At 38.2% G+C, this 17,186-nt stretch overlaps 1 protein-coding gene across 3 annotated transcripts in view; it reads right to left on the reverse strand.

Annotated features, from left to right (window-relative positions):
* Positions 1-2,523: 2,523 nt before the first annotated feature.
* Positions 2,524-17,186, reverse strand: part of PCDH19 (protocadherin 19) — a 104,972-nt gene continuing 90,309 nt past the window's right edge. For 2 of the 3 annotated variants that reach the window (XM_012810092.1, XM_003797829.2), the window contains one exon: positions 2,892-3,490. In XM_012810092.1, the coding sequence (XP_012665546.1) occupies positions 2,892-3,490 (599 nt within the window). Of the gene's footprint in view, positions 3,491-17,186 lie in introns of all 3 variants that reach the window. The other variant, XM_003797830.2, reaches the window with a different exon arrangement.

Genomic DNA, 17,186 nt, shown 5'->3' on the forward strand with positions numbered 1-17,186 from the left:
TTAAGTGTGTAACATGTTTAGAGTGGTAAAAGGAAGAATATTCGGCCCTGTAGCCCTCGTAGGGTTTCATCAGACATGCTAAAAGGAGGGGGTAAAATAGGAGGCAAAGGGAAATTTAGGGTCCTTGCACAGAATGCCTATTTGAAGGCACAGCCTGCATACAAAACCACCTCATAAAGCCCTCCTAGGATGCACTTGTGCTTCTGGGAGGACGCATACATCAGAAAATTGTAGGGGAAAAAAAGATATTTTCTTAATGAGAGGAATTCTCTGAACATGCTCAGTGAGGTTTAGAAGCAAAAAAAAATCTCTGACTGCCCACTGAGAACAAAGTATTTGGATAGAGAAAAAGAATGGATCTATAGCTTGAAGCTGAATTCTGGGGAAAAAAATGAAGAAATGAAAACCCAAGAGAAAAGCAAAATCAATGCCACTGCTACTCTAACCATTTGAAACTTGGCTGGTAAGAGGCATGGCGGCCAGTGGACTCTCTGGCTCAACAGCCACATGTCATTTAATGTTCCCACTTTCCACAATCTTTTCAGCTAGCCTCGTTCTCACTAAGCATAGTAAGAAATACACCTGTAGAAAACTGTCAAATCTGACTTCAAAGTGACCTTGAGGTGATAGCTAACAAAATAATACCAGGATGGATCAGGATGAGGAATAGTCTAAATTTTATAGGCAGCCATCATAACTTAAAGCAAAACATATATATATATTTTTTTAATGTATTAATCAAATAGTCACTTGCAAAGAGAAATAAATACCTAATTCAAAATCTGCTACCAAAATGAAATAAATCAGAGGGGAGAAAAGCATGTGCGAGAAAATGAAATAAGGCAAAATGAAGATGTTATAGTAATTGATCCCTAATTGTGTCAGTTTCAGAGGGAAATTTGCAGCCACGCCAATATTTTGCATGAGGTAGTATTTAGCACTGAATAAGAAAAAGATGGATTTGTAGCTTCACTATAGGCTCTTCTTCAGAAATGTTCTCCCCTACCTAACCCCATCCCCATTGCCTTACCCACCCACCCCCACCCTCAAAACCCTTCTCCCTCCCATAAAAGAAAATATTCCTAGTAGTGTATAAAGCTAAGAACTCAGACAAAAATAACTAAGACATTTTTAAAAGATGACTTATCTAACTAAACTTAAGAAAATAAATCCTCTTTTGCATTCTAGTGTTCTAACCTTCAGGCCTTCTCTCTGAGTACCCTTGAATTTCAAAAACAAAAATGAAATAAATGAGAAAACAAACATATAACTTGTTTCTCTAGAAACGACTCTTATAATGAAGGCAGAGCAAAGGTGACATATTTCTATATTTTTAAATAATAAGCTCTTAGGCTGCACGAATACTATGTTGGCTAGTGAGGATTAGTAGACAGTGAATGGGGGAAGCTAGAACAATGTGAAAAAAAAAAAAAAAAGAATGTACAGTTTGTTAATTGTTCCAAAAATAAAGTGTATTCCTACCCTACAGCAAATAGAATTAGCTAAATCAAAAGTATTTTTATTTTAATAGTTTCCTGTTCACATTTTTAATCAAAAAAGTATTAGTCATAAAAAGACGAGTTCAAGTTTCCGAGTGTCTCCATTTAGAAGGCACAGTAATTGGATTAGCAATGCTGTTACCTGTTACCTGTCTTTTCCAAAGTGTACACTTTGTACTACTTACTCTATCCCTATTTATAAGCCTAAGATACAGAGCAACATGGAGTTCTCCATTCCAGCCCATGATGTGCTTTGCAGTCTAATTCTAATTGTGATAGGGAAACACTGAATCAGGAAGTGTGTGTCTGAAGGGATGCTAATTTAGAGCTCAAAATAGATTCAGTTGCTTTGAGTTTTAGATGATTGGAGACAGGGAATTTCTAAGCCTGGAAACTGATAACTTCAGGAGCAACTTTCCTGTTCTGAAAATTAGAAAAATAGATCTCATAAAACTTTCAACACAGTAAGTATTTCTGACAACTGCAAATTAGATAGCAGCATATCCAAAAATTACTTTCCGCAGTGTTCTGTCATGGACCTGGGCAGAAGACTGAAAGGCAGGAAAAATACTCTGCAAGGTGGTGAGCAATCACTACATGGGTTAAAAAACGTGAGTATCCTCCAAGTACTCAATCTTTATGTGTGGTGTTGCTCATTCATTTGCCGTCTCAGTTAGTTGCATTTTGTTTTTGTTTGTAGTTTTATTATTTTTTTAAGAAAAAAACAACACCAACCTTTAAAAGCCTTTTGCCATCACCACACACATAGCAATTTGCAATATCAAATACAACAATAGCACAGCTAGCAAAAGGGTTCTTAAAGCAGGGGTGTCCACAGCAAAGTAGCGGCATTGGAAAGTACTCGAGCTTCAGAAACAACCTTTTGGGGCTCGATTTCACATCACTGAATCAATGAGTAGTACACAATAAATGACCATTAACTTGTCTACACTACAAAAAAACAGTGACAAGCTTGTTAAAGGTGTCCAGAGCTTTTTTTTTTTTTTTTGCTTTTTGCTTTTTTAATGTAATCCTCCACAAACAATGGTAATTTATATTATAATTCTGACATAGAAAAATATATAAATTCAAACACTTAATACATAATACTTTTCACAACTGAATTTGTCTCTGTTTCCCCAACATCAAGGCCCCATGAACAACTCAAGCCAAAGCTAATTTGCTCCAACTGAACACCCCTGCTGCCTGTTGAAACGAGAGGGATTGTCACAGAAATGATAGTCATTTATAAACAATACATTTAGGGAAAGCTCTGAACTACAGCCACTCAAGAACCAACCATTGGTGAGCAATTAAAAAGAGCAGCTCCTGCTTCTTCGCTAGTCAGCGTGGTTTCTTTCTCATTTCTTTCTCTTCTTCCCCCAGACTTATTTAGAGAATGATATCCTTCAGACGCTTCACGACAGGGGACTCTTTGTCGCGACCCTCCTTCAGAATGGGGTTGACCTCGTGCATGACTTTCTCACTGTCAGCTCCACGGGGCTCAGCTTCAGAAGGACGAGAAGGGCCATTGTTGACATTGGTGGCATACTGCTCCAGATCACGGGCCGGGGGAGCCAGAGCAACAGTGTAGGACACAGAAGGCTTGGTTGGCAGAGGGCTCTTGAGGTGGAGGGGGGAGGTGACAGGGCTAATAGCCTCACAGCCATTGCCAGCCTCCCGGATAGCGCTATTGACCTTGGGGCTGCAGATGGTCACATCAACAGTCCTCTTGCCTTTCAGGATGGGCCTCTCCTCAGCCGGGTGGTCGCTAACATCTTTCCCGAAGGTTGCGAAAGTCCGTTTGGTGGGGCCGCAGTCGTCATACGCCTCAACATCAGCAGCAGTAGCTTCAATGGACAGCGCAATGATGTTTCTCACATGCTCCGGGGACTTGGAACGAGTGGGCATGGGATTCCGGGGCATCCAGCACCTGTCAGAGTGGCCAAGAATCCGGCACTCTTCCCTGCAATGAAATCCTTCATTCTGATCTGTTTGGGGGAAAAAAAAAATAGTCAATTTCATCAGCTTTTCCCAGGAATCACTGTTACTCCCCAGTGTTCTGGTTTCTTAGGTATCCACAGGCCCTTCTGGGAAATGGCACTTTTAGATAGTCCTTTATTGCCTTTGGGGACAAGTGTGAAGAATTGGATTTTTAAAAGGCTGTAGCTCTCTTTTTTTCTTTTTCTCTCCTCTATGTACTCATCTTTTTAAATTTTTGTTGGTGTTCCCACTGCTGACAAAACAAAAAACCTAAAGGGAAACACATTATGATGAAAAAATATAATTTTTAAAAAGTTTATCCTGGGTGTCATGGTGCTGAGAGTCAGCAATTTTATCAACAACTCCTGTTAAAAATCAACCTATGTTTGAAAGTGGATTCAGCAGAAGACAGACTGGAGGCAAGGCAGGGAATCCAACAGTCAGTATATCTAAGAAGACTTGGACAGGGGACAGGTTTTTTAAGCAACAGCACTGCCAACCACCCTTCCACTTTATCCACCACTGATACACGGGGTTTAATTTAAGTTTAGATTGGTATCTCACTTTCTTTGAAAACCAACCACATCCCTTCTTTCTGACCAGAAGTCCTACCAGCCAATCTTCTCACTATGCAATTTCCATGACTTAATGTCCCATAAGAAGGGATATACTGAGATTCTTTCCTTACAGCTGATTCATAAGCTTCAATTGGCCCTTTGCACACATCACTCATATGTCAGGCATTATTAATTAGACCCAACTAGCCATAAGGGCAATATTTCTTAAAGAATTTTTCCTGGATTACTTTAACCCTATCATAGAAGATCTCAGCAGTTAAAATTAATAATTATTGAGAGATGTGTCTTTCTCTTTTCAGGTAAGGTTTATTTATTTATTTTTGAGACAAAGCCTCAAGCTGTCGCCCTGGATAGAGTGCCATGACATCATAGCTCACAGCAACCTCAAACTCCTGGGCTCAAGCGAGTCTCTTGCCTCCACCTCTCAAGTAGCTGGGATTACAGGCGCCTGCCACAACGCCCGGCTATTTTTTAGTTGCAGCCGTCATTGTTCTTTGGCGGGCCTGGGCTAGGGGCTGGATTCGAACCTGCCAGCTCAGGTGTATGTGGCTGGGGCCTTAGCCGCTTGAGCCACAGGCGCGGGTTATTAAGGGTTAATTTAAGTCTTCAATTTGGCTCTCAGAGGGGCCTTTACACAGGTTTCACCAAAACGTGGAGTCAGGATTGACTTCTGCCTGTCCATTGGAAAACTGCTAATCTGAGTATCCGGTTTATAGCCCTAGTTTTCTAGATCCATTTATATTTATGTTATATTCTTACATGAGAATGACCTAATGAAAATGTTCATCACCTTGCATAGTGCTTCAAAATATGAGCAGCTTAACATTTATAGAAAACCTTCGGGCAGGATCAGAGGAGAGGGAGAGACTAGGACATTGCAAAGACGACCACACACACACACACACACACACACACCCGTGCATGCATGGAAAAAACCTGAAAATGTATTCTGTGACTGCTTTTTTGTAGGGGGAGAAATGTGCAATTCAGGGTCTTGCCTGACATTAGCCTATAAATAACATACCTTCCTTGTACACTTGTACTTCTATTCAGGGGTGTGTTTCATTTGCTTCTTGATTGTTTTTAAAGACTAAATGCCATGGCAAAGCAAGATACTTCTCCACTTCATTCATAAAATTTCTTTGGTGAAGGAGCACAGGGGAGAGGGCTCAAGGAGTAATGATTGGATTGGTTGCATACATCATCATTTGGAGAAAAGGCATTGGAAACAGTTAAATGTCAGGTATCTCTCATCCAAGGTGAATAGATTTCAACACTATCCTAGGCACAGCCTTTGACTTCATTTAAGCTACTTAAAAGCCAACTAAAAACCTCTTCAGTGTTCCCGGACACTATTTGCCAATTTATTTGGACATTTTTCAGCACCCATTGGTGCTGGGGAATGAAACCCTCAGAATTGAAAACAAGCTGCAGAGTTAGAAACAAATAACAAATGAGTGACATAATCAACAAGAAAAGGGCCTTCTATATAGATAGAACAATAGTTCTGCAAGCTCCAGCACAGTTCCACATCAGTTTTCAAGGCTACCTCTGCAAAATGAAGAGTTTGTCAAAGACCTTTCTGTGCCCCTTCCCTGCAAGCTCTCAATGCTGCCATTAGATACACTGTTATCATTAAACATGCATATGTTACTGGGAGGCTGAAAATATGAAAGTAAGGGAAACATGTTAGGACATACCTGGGAAACACTATGTAGAGACTGAAACAATATGAGTGGTATCATACACCTTTAATCTGTTTCTTCCAAATCTAGTACTTTCCCCCAAAGGTCCCAGAATCTCGCTAGTAGTGCAGAAATCACATCATTAAGGCTTCCCAGTAAGATATTTCTGCCTCTCCATCTCCTCGGGGGCACATCTCATAGCTTTCCAATTAATAAATCTAAATAATTAATGTGAGTGTTTGGGGGTAGAGAGTGAAGGAATCTCCTTACAGTAACAAATGTGGGGAAAGTTTAATAGTTGATTTCCATTTCTACAAATCAGAGTGAGAAACTCTGGAATCAGTAAAAAATGTCCAGAAGGATGTTACAGTTCTGTCCTTTTTGTCTCTACCTTAAACTATAGAAGCATAGAGGATTTACCCTTTAAGTTTTGGAATCGTGGCATGTGACTTACTATGAAGAGAAAATCCCAGCTGATCTTAAGATTGCTATTATGTCCCACTTGCTCACACTTCTAAAGCAGAAGAGTAATAAACTACAATCAAGTATCTCCTGCCCAATATGCTCAACACAAAGCTCTTATTGCTTTTAGGTTTTAGGATGAAGTGGCTGTATTAACATTTTCAAATGTAGTTTTTTTTAACACCATTCAATAGAATGCCACCCATGTGTCACCCTGAATCCAAGCACAGGGCTCCTTCCTTATATCAGGCTTCCTTAAATCAACAGGATGAGGACACCTGGATCCCCTGCATACAGAATAGGAGAGCAGAAACTCCTGAGACAGACACCTCCAAGATCTTATGAATACTGGAGCAGGGAACTCATTCTTCTCAGAGGGTTCTCTGTCTGAAAGATAGTATTTGCCTTCAGCTTACCCACTGTTTAAATGAAAAAAATCACTGTCTGGGAAGAGGAAAAGGTAAACTAATTTAGCACCACCAAGAATGCAATCAGGCTAAGCCTATGAACCAATCTCTCTAAGCCTCAGCCATATATGAGCTAGAATAATATGCAATTTTCTCAGATTAATTATGTAAACTTATTATATGCCCTTCTCTTACCTCATGCAAATGAAGATTTGAATCTAGGAGACTTGTTTACTCACAATTTCTCACCCCTAACTTAGATGTGATACCTGTATTTTCTTAAGTTCTTAACAAGGGCAGTGAGATGCTGTTTATTATTTTTGCTTTCAAACAACACTTCATGACATTTGTGTTGACAAAATTGAAATGAAATCTAACCTAGCTTTAAAATGTTTATAGCCATTTTATACATGAAAGAAAATATCGTTAGTATAGACAGGCAGGAAGAACATCTCTGTCTGGTACAAGGTAACTTACATTCATAAAGGTACTGCAGGTGAATTACCTTTCAAAAATTGAAACTTCAGTTTACTATAGAAATTAAGTGTGCATTAAAGTGGGAAAGCCACAATACAAAAAGCCTCTTAAGAATATCAATGAAGGCCAGTGCCTGTGGCTCAAAAGAGTAGGGTGCCAGCCCCAATAAGCCAGAGGTGGTAGGTTCAAACCCAGCCCCAGACAAAAACTGCAAAAGAAAAAATAATAATATCAATGAAGACAGAAGAAAAACCAAACCGACTATTTCTGAAATTGTATAGAACTAGTAAAGATTATGTGCTGGCTGTCACATAGTATACTGGCTGGGGATGGAGGTATGAAACTAGAGAGGAACCATTTTGCATTATCACAAATAAACTGTAAATATCCTGACTTGATCACTGTGCTTTATACATGTAACAAAATTTCATATGTGCTCCATAAATTTGTACAACTAAAAATTAAATAAAATAAAATAATTCTATCTCCAGCTTAAACGGAGATAGGCTAAAAATTCACTAACTCCCTGTTAAGATTCCTCTTATGAATCTATTTGTGATTTGATACTTTGCCACATCTTTGTCTGAAAGTATTGACCTGAGAAAAAAAAAGAAAAAGAAAAAAGAAACAAAAAATGAAAGTATTGACCTGAACCTAAGGCAAAGCAAATTGTAAGATTATAAATCCACTCATAGTTCTAGAAATGCATATACATTATCATGTACAGATGGATGAATGGAGGTATCTTTAATTCAAACATGAACATTATCAGTTGACTGATAAATGAGCAAATTGGTCTTTCCTGCCTCATAGAATCTAAAAATACAACAAAAAATGGAAAGCACATAATTTGGAAGAGGGATACAAAGAGGCTAGTGAACTCCTTAATTCAAAATAGACATGATTGTTTTAGACCAAAGAAAAAATACAGAAGAAAGAGAAAGCTTCTTCAAACATGATAGTAATAAGTATTTGGGGGTCACAACTTATCATTAGGTACCTTGGTGAGACAATTCCAAAACCTCTGGAAAAAAAGAATTTAAATCTTAAAAATATCAGTCTTGTGAGGGTATGAGAGGCATAAGCAGTAGCGATGACTAAGTCATGATGGATAAGGAGGTAATTCAAATAAAAAAGATCAGAATATGTTATTTTGTGCAGATAATAGCAAAACTTTTTGCAGCAATTACTACTCTGCTCAGGATGTGAAATTGCTATCCCTTCAGATATGGGCAAACAATATACTTCCACACTACAAAGAGCCTCCCATTGTCCCAACCAAAGTAATAAAAGAAACGATGAAAACATCATCCCAGGCTTTGCTAAAATTTTCAAAGTCCTGGTAGAATAGAGGAATTGAGAGACTTTGTTGGGTTCGTATAGATGTTCAGTCACAATGGATGTGTTCAATAATGCTAGCAATTCTTCACTGTGATTCAGAGTTTGGGTGTATTAAGTCAAAGATCCTAATGATCACAGAAAAAATCAAACACTAAAATAGTTCAAGGTTACAGTTAAAAGAACAATGTGTTTCCTCTTCAGAACTGATCTGCAATCAATGAGGCAAAAAGGAAAAGTTCCAGTTCCTGAGAGCTCAAGTAGTTGGCTACTTCTAAGTGGCAGCAGTAATATTACCTATAAGCATGTATGTATGTATAAATTAGAAAAGCTTCCTGGATTGTATGCTTATATATCTACTTAGCTTAATCTGCATCACTCCATGAGCAAGAAAATCTATGACCAAAGCAGAACCAATTTTTGCGAGATATAATAGAATGGATTGTGGAAATAATGAGGAAGTTAAGTGCTAATAAAATTGGTCACATGTGCCTAATTAGGAAAACGTAATTGTTGAAAAGTACATCCCCCTTGACTTACCTAACTTCTACTCACCTGAAGCAGAGATAACTAATTGCCTGCCAAATATACTCATCTATTTCTGTTAATTAAAAACAAAGCCCAACTTCTGTTAGAGGTGGTGACATGCTCAGCTAAAATAAATCCCTATATTTCTTAATCTCCCTTATAGGCGGAGAAGGTCATATAACATAAGATTGGGCCAATGTTATGACAGCAGGATGTCAATAAAACTCCTTAAAAGTGGGGATCTGACTAACTGGAAAACCACTTTGTCCTTATTCCTTCCTGTTTTGACCTGTCTGGAATGGAACACAATAGCTTGGGATACAATATCCATCTGACTACCATGAGATATCTTACCACCAAGGCCCTAAGATGGAAGCCATGTGCCTGTACTGTGTTTCCCCAAAAATAAGACACTGTCTTATATTTATTTTTTCTCAAGAAGACACACTAGGGCTTATTTTCAGGGGATGTCTTATTTTTATTAAGTATAATACAACAATCTACATTTATTCAAATACATTTAAGTCATCTTTTTCTGAAACCTGACAGGGAGAGTGGACCTTGTTGGTGGGGCTGGCATTAGTGATGCGTGAACTCCTTTCCCCTAGCTGTTTGCACATGTGCAATAGGATGCCTGTGACCGGGGTTACCACGTGCACACCCTCACAAGTGCGAATGGCTCAGAGAAAGGAGCTGTGGCAGATAACAGGTATTCCAGTCCTCCTTACCGCTCAGGTGGAAATGCATGGTGTGGCTATGTGGATACACTGTATAGCCACGCCCATCACTAGGTCTTATTATCAGGGTAGGGCTTATATTTAACAAATGCATAGAAATCCTGCTAGGGCTTATTTTGGGGGTAGGTCTTGTTTGGGGAAAACACGGTAGATGGCAGAATAGAGAAATATAAAGACCTTAGGTTATTAAAGATATTATAAAGCTACCCCACCAGACTTGAACTTCCTTTAATAAGAAAAGTAATTTTCCCTCTTATTTGAGCCACTAACTTATTTTCTTTGATGGGGGAGGGGGGTCTCTATTACTAGCAGTTAAACACAACTTTTTAGTGATACATCATCCCTGAAGTCTCACCTTAAATTTCACTTCCTCAAAGAATCCTTCCCTTAGACCAGTGTTTTTCAACCTCACAGGCACACTTGAACCTATAGCTAAACTTCTGTGGCGCACTTAAATTATGTTGATCCAAAAAAAAAAAAAAGAGTAAAACTAGATATAGATATAGATACACACATGTTTTGGGCTTCGAACTTCTTTCAAAAATAATGTAATTAATGATCTTTAAAATTTTTTGCAGCTCACCAGTGTGCTGTGGCACACTGGTTGAAAATCACTGCCTTAGACTAAGTTAGGTCTCATGGCACCTCCATTTTATAGTATTCATCACACTTGTAATTACAGTTAACCCTTGAATAACAAAGACTTGAACAAGATCAGCCCATTTATGTGTGGATTTTTAAAATAAATACAGTCAGCCCCCTGCATCAGGAACCAAAGGCAGATCAAACATACAGTATTCATAGGATGAAAAACTGACAGATACTGAGGGCACATCTTTTCATATTCACACCTACCTCCTGGTTCTGCAGGGCCAACTGCAGGACTTACAGGTTTTAGTATCCACTAAAGTCCAGAACCAATCCCCCATGGATACTGAGAGATTACTGTGTTTGTTTAATGTCTATATTCTTCTCCTAGCGTTTAAGCTATAAATGAGTAAAGATTGTATCTGTCTTGTTTCCTCACTTACCTACTGAACTTCACAAAGAGTCCAGCACAGAGTCAGTGGTCAATAACAGTTTAATTTAATTGAATGAAAAATGTACAGAAAGAACAAAGAATCTTGGTCAACACCCCAGATACTGTGCCACTGATGCAACTCCTAAAGATGGAAATAACTATTTTATCTAGTGAAAACACTATAGAAACCTACAAAGTAAACTATGTAGCTTTGTCAAAGGCAGTAAAGTAAATGTAGAACTTGAGAAACATTAAAGTCAAGTGTTATCTTGGACTCTGAGTGGTTTCCTGAACTCTGTACACAGACTTTAAAGAGATCTAGTATCCTTTGATGTCCAATTGAAAATACATTTGCCATGTACTTACAAGTTTTCTGTTCTAACAATGGTTAATGTCACCTAGACTGTGATAAACTAACAATACAATAAGCAGAAGAGTCAATTCTACCAGCTGAATGTGTTGTTCAAATAGCAAGCATCAAATGAAATTGTTAATTTCTATAAAATATAAGCCCAAAATGGAACCTATGATGAGCCTTTTAGACCCACTGAAGATGCTGACTTTTTCTGGCAAAACTAATACTCCAAATATGCCAGGGAATTACCAAAGGAAAGAATTATCCAGAAAAGAGTTCTTAACAGCATTTCAAAGGCCTGCAGAGTCAAGAGAACAAATATCCCTCTTGCTTCTATAACTTAATAAAGCAAGCAAAGTAACAATGGAATAAATGTAAAAGGAAGGGAGAAAAAAATGAGGGAAAGGAAAAAAGTAAAGAAAGAAGGAGAAGAGTAGGAAGTATTACCTAGGGCTAGGCTTCAGACATTTCCTTAGGTTTTGATGTGATTGACATCTTAAGAACTAGGCTTCTTTTGGGTATTTAGATACCATTTGTAAAATATCTGTTAAGCACCTAGCAAAAATGTAATGAGGCCTCAATGACAACATCCTAGAACTCTCCCAGGTTGTAATACTGGGGGGAGTTTAGACTTACTTGATAAAATAAAATTTTAGCAATAAAAGATAGGGCTCCATTTGTAACACATTCAAGGGAACATCAGTGAAGGCTGATACATTTTTAGAGACTCATAAACCAGTAACACCAAGCTATCCTGTAGTGTGACAAGAAGCACATCACAAATTACACGACAAGCAGCTATTTATCTTTTTCTCACTCTCTTCTTCTCTTTCTTTCAACATTTTTCTCCATTTTGGCTCCTCCCTAACACTTTCTTTTTGTTCTCCTGTTTCCTGGGCCCTTGCTCATTAGAGGTCTTTCTTTTAGCAGTATGGACTGACAAATAGCACGCAGACGGATAAGATTCAAAACATCTACGTGATATTATTTGACAGATGCCAAAGAAATGCTATCCAAAAACCAGCCCTTGTAACATGGAGAAAAAAATCCCACATTTTTCATTCATCTGGCTGGGTACATGCATAAAGAAATGCCTGTTAAAATAAAAAGATCACTACCAAGTTGGTATTATCAGATTTTCTGTGATTATATACCAGTTCCTTAAGTGATGGGGACCCAGGATATGGGGGTTTTGATAGAGTGAGACACACTAAAAATATGTAGAGGTAGAGATGATTCAGGGAGGGTAAAAGGTGAGGATGGGGTGTGGAAACAAAGTTCCTGAAACTGGCAAGGGGTGCTGCCAAAAGATAGCAGATTGGCAAAGAAAAAAGCCCTGATTAGTATAGTTTGGCATTTTCAGAATGGCTGATTAAACAGCAGGAATTCTGAGAAGTTTAGTTTTATTTTGAGATACAGAAGGTGGCTGAAAAGACTGATGAACCTCAACCTTATTCTGGACCATTTGACAGATTAGCATGGGTTATCAAGTGCCACCCAGTACTCAGCCTCTGTGTTGCCAAATGGTACACAGGCCTCACCCCTCATTCACAGTCTATGCACCTGAAATTCACTTACTCCAGGTGCAAAAAGAAAATAGATTAAAGAGATGTCCCTTTCGGAAGTCAAAGCAATTGAATTATCTTCAGTGGAATCTTTAGTGCTGAGCTGGTCGAAGAAACAAAGTTAAAACATATTGAAGTATAAGTGCTTGAGAATTTAATATTTATGATAGATGAGAGTGTAGCATGTACAGTCATACAATCCAAGTTGTAATTTGGGCAATCACAATAGTTCCTGGAGTTTTCATTTTTGTACTGGGGCTCAATTCAATTCAATCCATAAAGAAGAGATTTCAAGATGTGTATAAGTATAAATCATTTCTGCTGATGCATGGGGAGCAAGGAAATGAAGCAGAAGGCTGCCTGGAAAACTGAGAGTAAGAAATAGGTGCTGACAGTGACTGAGATAAGCACAGATTGACTTTGTATTTTGGCTTCTGTGATGAAGATAATTATCTGGCAAAGTGGTAGATGTCCCCTAGGTGCTAAGAAACCATTTGAAAGGCATCTTTATAAGTAAATATGAAGTGACACAGAAGGCCAATGAACTATTCCCCCGAACAAGGAGCATTGAGATTCTACGACTCTGAGCAATGTGAGGCTGTTTTTGAAAGTTTTATTCTAAAATGCCCACAGAATTAAGTCCCTTAGCCTATATCAGTAGGACATCTATAAAACCTAGTCACTTCTCTGAAGAGTGCAAACAAGTTATTTAACTTTATGTAGATTAAAAACAGCCAGAAACATTTTACAGGTAGTTAGGCTACTAGGAAAACAAAGCCTATAGATCCCACTTACAAGTAGCTCTAAAGCTAAAGTTAATTCCAACTTGGTTTTACTCTTTTCCAGGAAGCAAGAAAATTGCTAGCAGGTCACCAGGTTGTGAAAAAGCTAATTTTATGATGGTCATGATCTTCTGGAAGAACACATAGTAAGAATGGCATAAGTAAGGCTGATACAGAAAGTGAGAGGAGATAGAGTGTTGGCCAAGAGAAAAACTTTCCCTTTTTAATGAAAATTTAATGTTGAATGGATAAAAAGGCACTCAGCATCTGGTGTTCCCCTTAACAGGAACTGACATTTCCTTCAGTCAAGTCCCAAGACATTCAGTTTTGTAGAATAGGCAATGCTATACGTGAATCAATGAAAAATGTCACAACCCTAACATCTAAATTTTTTAAAGGCCCTTGACTACCAAGTATTTGTGGGACAGAGGGGGGAAGCTAAGAAGCAATATTAGTAATTCTCCAATCACTTCTCCCACATCTGAAAAATAAAGAGTTCAGTAAACCAATCTCTGTCTCTTGTAATGATTCAAAGAGATAGTGTGTGTTGTATCATCAGCTCAGTAGTAATTGCTAGAGATACACACTGGAAACAAATAGGAATGTCCTAATAATAACATCTATTAGTTAGCTAGGATGGACTATTTGTTACCAATAAAAGCCTGGTAGAAAAATCTAGCATTATCTTGATATTTCGGTAAAACTTCAGCTATCATCTGAAATACTGTAGTTGAGATGACACTGCTTCTGGGTACAGAAAACAACACAATCATTAAAAAAAAAATTCATTTCAAATATCTTCCTGGAAGCCAATAAATTTTATAGCAGTTTTAATCCTTCCTCATTGCAACAAAGAAAAGCTTAGTTCCAGACAAATTAAAAGTAAATTGATTGCCTTAGGGGAATCTATTCAAATATTACTTTTCCATGTTAGAAATCCTTTTTTCCCCCCCTTAAAACCAGAGACAGAGAGTGAGAGAGAAAGAAAGTTTGGGGTGGGGGAGCGAGATGGGTTATAGAGATAAAGGGTAGGAAAGGGCTAGAAGCCAGTACTATATATGAAAAAGACAAGCTATAGCAACAGAGGAAGAATGAGAGACAATTCAATCCTTTAAATCTTTGTTTGTAAAACCAGATAGAAATCAACTTAAAATAAAATGCAAAGGTGTCATTGGAGTGTGGACCTAACATGTGTGCTCGAATTTATGAATAATAACTATGAATAATGATTACTAAAATTGAAGGGATCAAAGTCCACCTCCTCCGTTTACTTGTCATCATCCATCTTTCATGGGCCATGCTCAGTTTAATTCTTTTGCTGCTTTGTCCTTAAAATTTACTTAGAATTATTCTTTTTCCACTTGTCCACTTCATCATACCAGTAGGAGAAAGAAAGCTATATTTCATATTTTTTCAGGGTGTTGCCTCAAAAACAGTTACTCAAATTCAGAAGGGAGGCCAATGAATCTATTCTTCGAGGAAACTTCACAATTTGAAGGCACCCTATACTTATCGCTGTATTCTTATTTGGAAAAAAATATCCATTATATATCTTCAGCACATGGAGGTTCCAACATAACCCCCTGGCCTCCAGCTTGCTCAACTCCTCTCTGGTACAGAGAATGGCTCTTTTATGTGAAGCATCAGGGAAGTCTTGGTATCTATCTTAGTCTCAACTGTGAGGACATTTTCTGAATTGGCCCAAAACTTTGCATGTAAGAGTAGCAGAAGGCTCTCCAGTTGATTTGACTTGAGTTAAGACACTCTGACATAGCTCTAGAAAAATCTTTGTAGAAGCTGCATCACGGCCCAAAATTTCTCTCTCTCTCTCTCCCCCTCCAACCAGTCCTCATCATCCTTAATAGTCATTTCCTTTGACAAATTAAAACAACAGAACAAATCAAAAGATCACTGAAAATAAGGTTAGTAAATTTAAATACTCTTTTCATCTGTAGATTATACGTCTTTATACCCTTGAAGTAACCTGTCTTCCCAAAACATTACATCTCCTTAACTCCAATTTTATTTGCCTCTTGTTGGTTAAAATGCCAATATTTCATGACTGGGTCTGTGAAACATGGGGCAAGTGGGGGCTAATGAAGAAATGCCATGTTGTGGCAGAAAAAGCCATGAGGAGTCTAGTTCTGTGTATAGACAACAAGACAATACGGGGAGTAGAAAATACGACGTTTCATTCAAGCCTACATGATTTCCATTTTCTGAGATTTCAATTAGGTAGTTACGAGAGAGAAGGCACACACTTGTTTCTTATAAGATTACTCTAGCATAAAAATATTCTAAGAGTAAATGGAAATAATTAATTAAAGAGAAAAGCTTATTTGGCCCTACAGCTTTCTTATCCTCTTAATTCCACTTTGCAATCTTTTTTTATTTGCTGTTGTCAGTTAGTGAACAGCAAATAATCTGGCTTGTTATTAAAAGTGCAGATAAAATAATCAGCTTTGACAAAATGCAAATGGTGCCTAGCTGAAGAGCTAGGAATCATCATCTGCTCATATATTAAGACATGGCATGACTCCTTTATCTACCCTAATGGTCCTGGATCAGTCAGTGGTGAGCCTGGGGGCAGGTAGGAAACGGTTGGAATGGAGAAGTGATGGGGCAGTTGCAAAATTATATTTTAAAACCTTCTGGCATTCACAGAGCTCTCTGGTGTTAATCTGTCTCTCTCTCTCTCTCTCTCTCTCTCTCTCACACACACACACACACACACACAGGCTCGCGCACACACTCTCTGCCCCCCTCTCTTTCTCTCTGTCACACACACACACACACACACACACACAGAGTCTGCACAGAACGGTACTGCTGACATAGCTTCCTGGATAAGACGCTTATAGGACACTAACAAGCAAGGACATTGACGAATGGTTTTATTCTCCTGGGGAATATTTGCCCCCCTTCTTCCAGAGTTTATGCAAACTGAAAAGTTTATATTTTTAACACCCTGTTGTCCGTTTTAATATGGGAGGTCAGCGATATTTCAACAAAGAAACCACTCATGAGTAATGATTTTACGGAGACAAGACTGGGGAAACGAACTGTTTGAAATGAGTCTAATTCCTTGTATGACAGCTAATAAAAAGAAACATCTGAACACAGTGCTTGAGAAGCATTTTTGTACTGTTCAACAGACTGAAAATAATACCCATTTTTCTGGTCTGCATTACCATTAATAACAGCCTTCCCCTCTAGTCATGTGTATTTACGGAGGTAATGAAGATTAATACCAAGAGCTCTGCACCACCCAACTAGACACAGACTGTCCAGATGATTTTTTAGCACAATCCAACTTTAATTTTTAAAAGTAAAACTAATCCTATTCTGTAATGTTTGAGAAGTTCCTTGGAAACGGTGAAGAAGCCAGAAAATGTTCCAGGTAGGGCTCAGAAAGACTATTGGAAAGTAAAAAGTGAGGCACACATCTTGCCTTTATTTAGGGAAGTTCTTGAACCCTCCGGAGAGGAAATCATTCATCTGTTTTGTTTACTTTCTCCTGACCACACCCTGAAGACTGTCCCAGGCAGGGAAATTGTAGGTTAATTATGCACTAGATAGAATAATCCATGAACTGCAGGTTTTCAGCTCCCCCAGTGTATTTAAGATGGATGTGCCTTTAAAGAATTTCAACATATTCACAGGCATTGAATAAAGGAAGGTTCCCCTGGAGTTGAATGAACCTTTTATTCCAACCTATAAATAATGTGTGTTCATTAATTAATTCTCATTTTTCTTTTCAACTCCATTG

Source organism: Otolemur garnettii, unplaced genomic scaffold (assembly GCF_000181295.1).
Source record: "Otolemur garnettii isolate 467f Iridium unplaced genomic scaffold, OtoGar3 scaffold00125, whole genome shotgun sequence".
Lineage (NCBI taxonomy): Eukaryota > Metazoa > Chordata > Mammalia > Primates > Galagidae > Otolemur > Otolemur garnettii.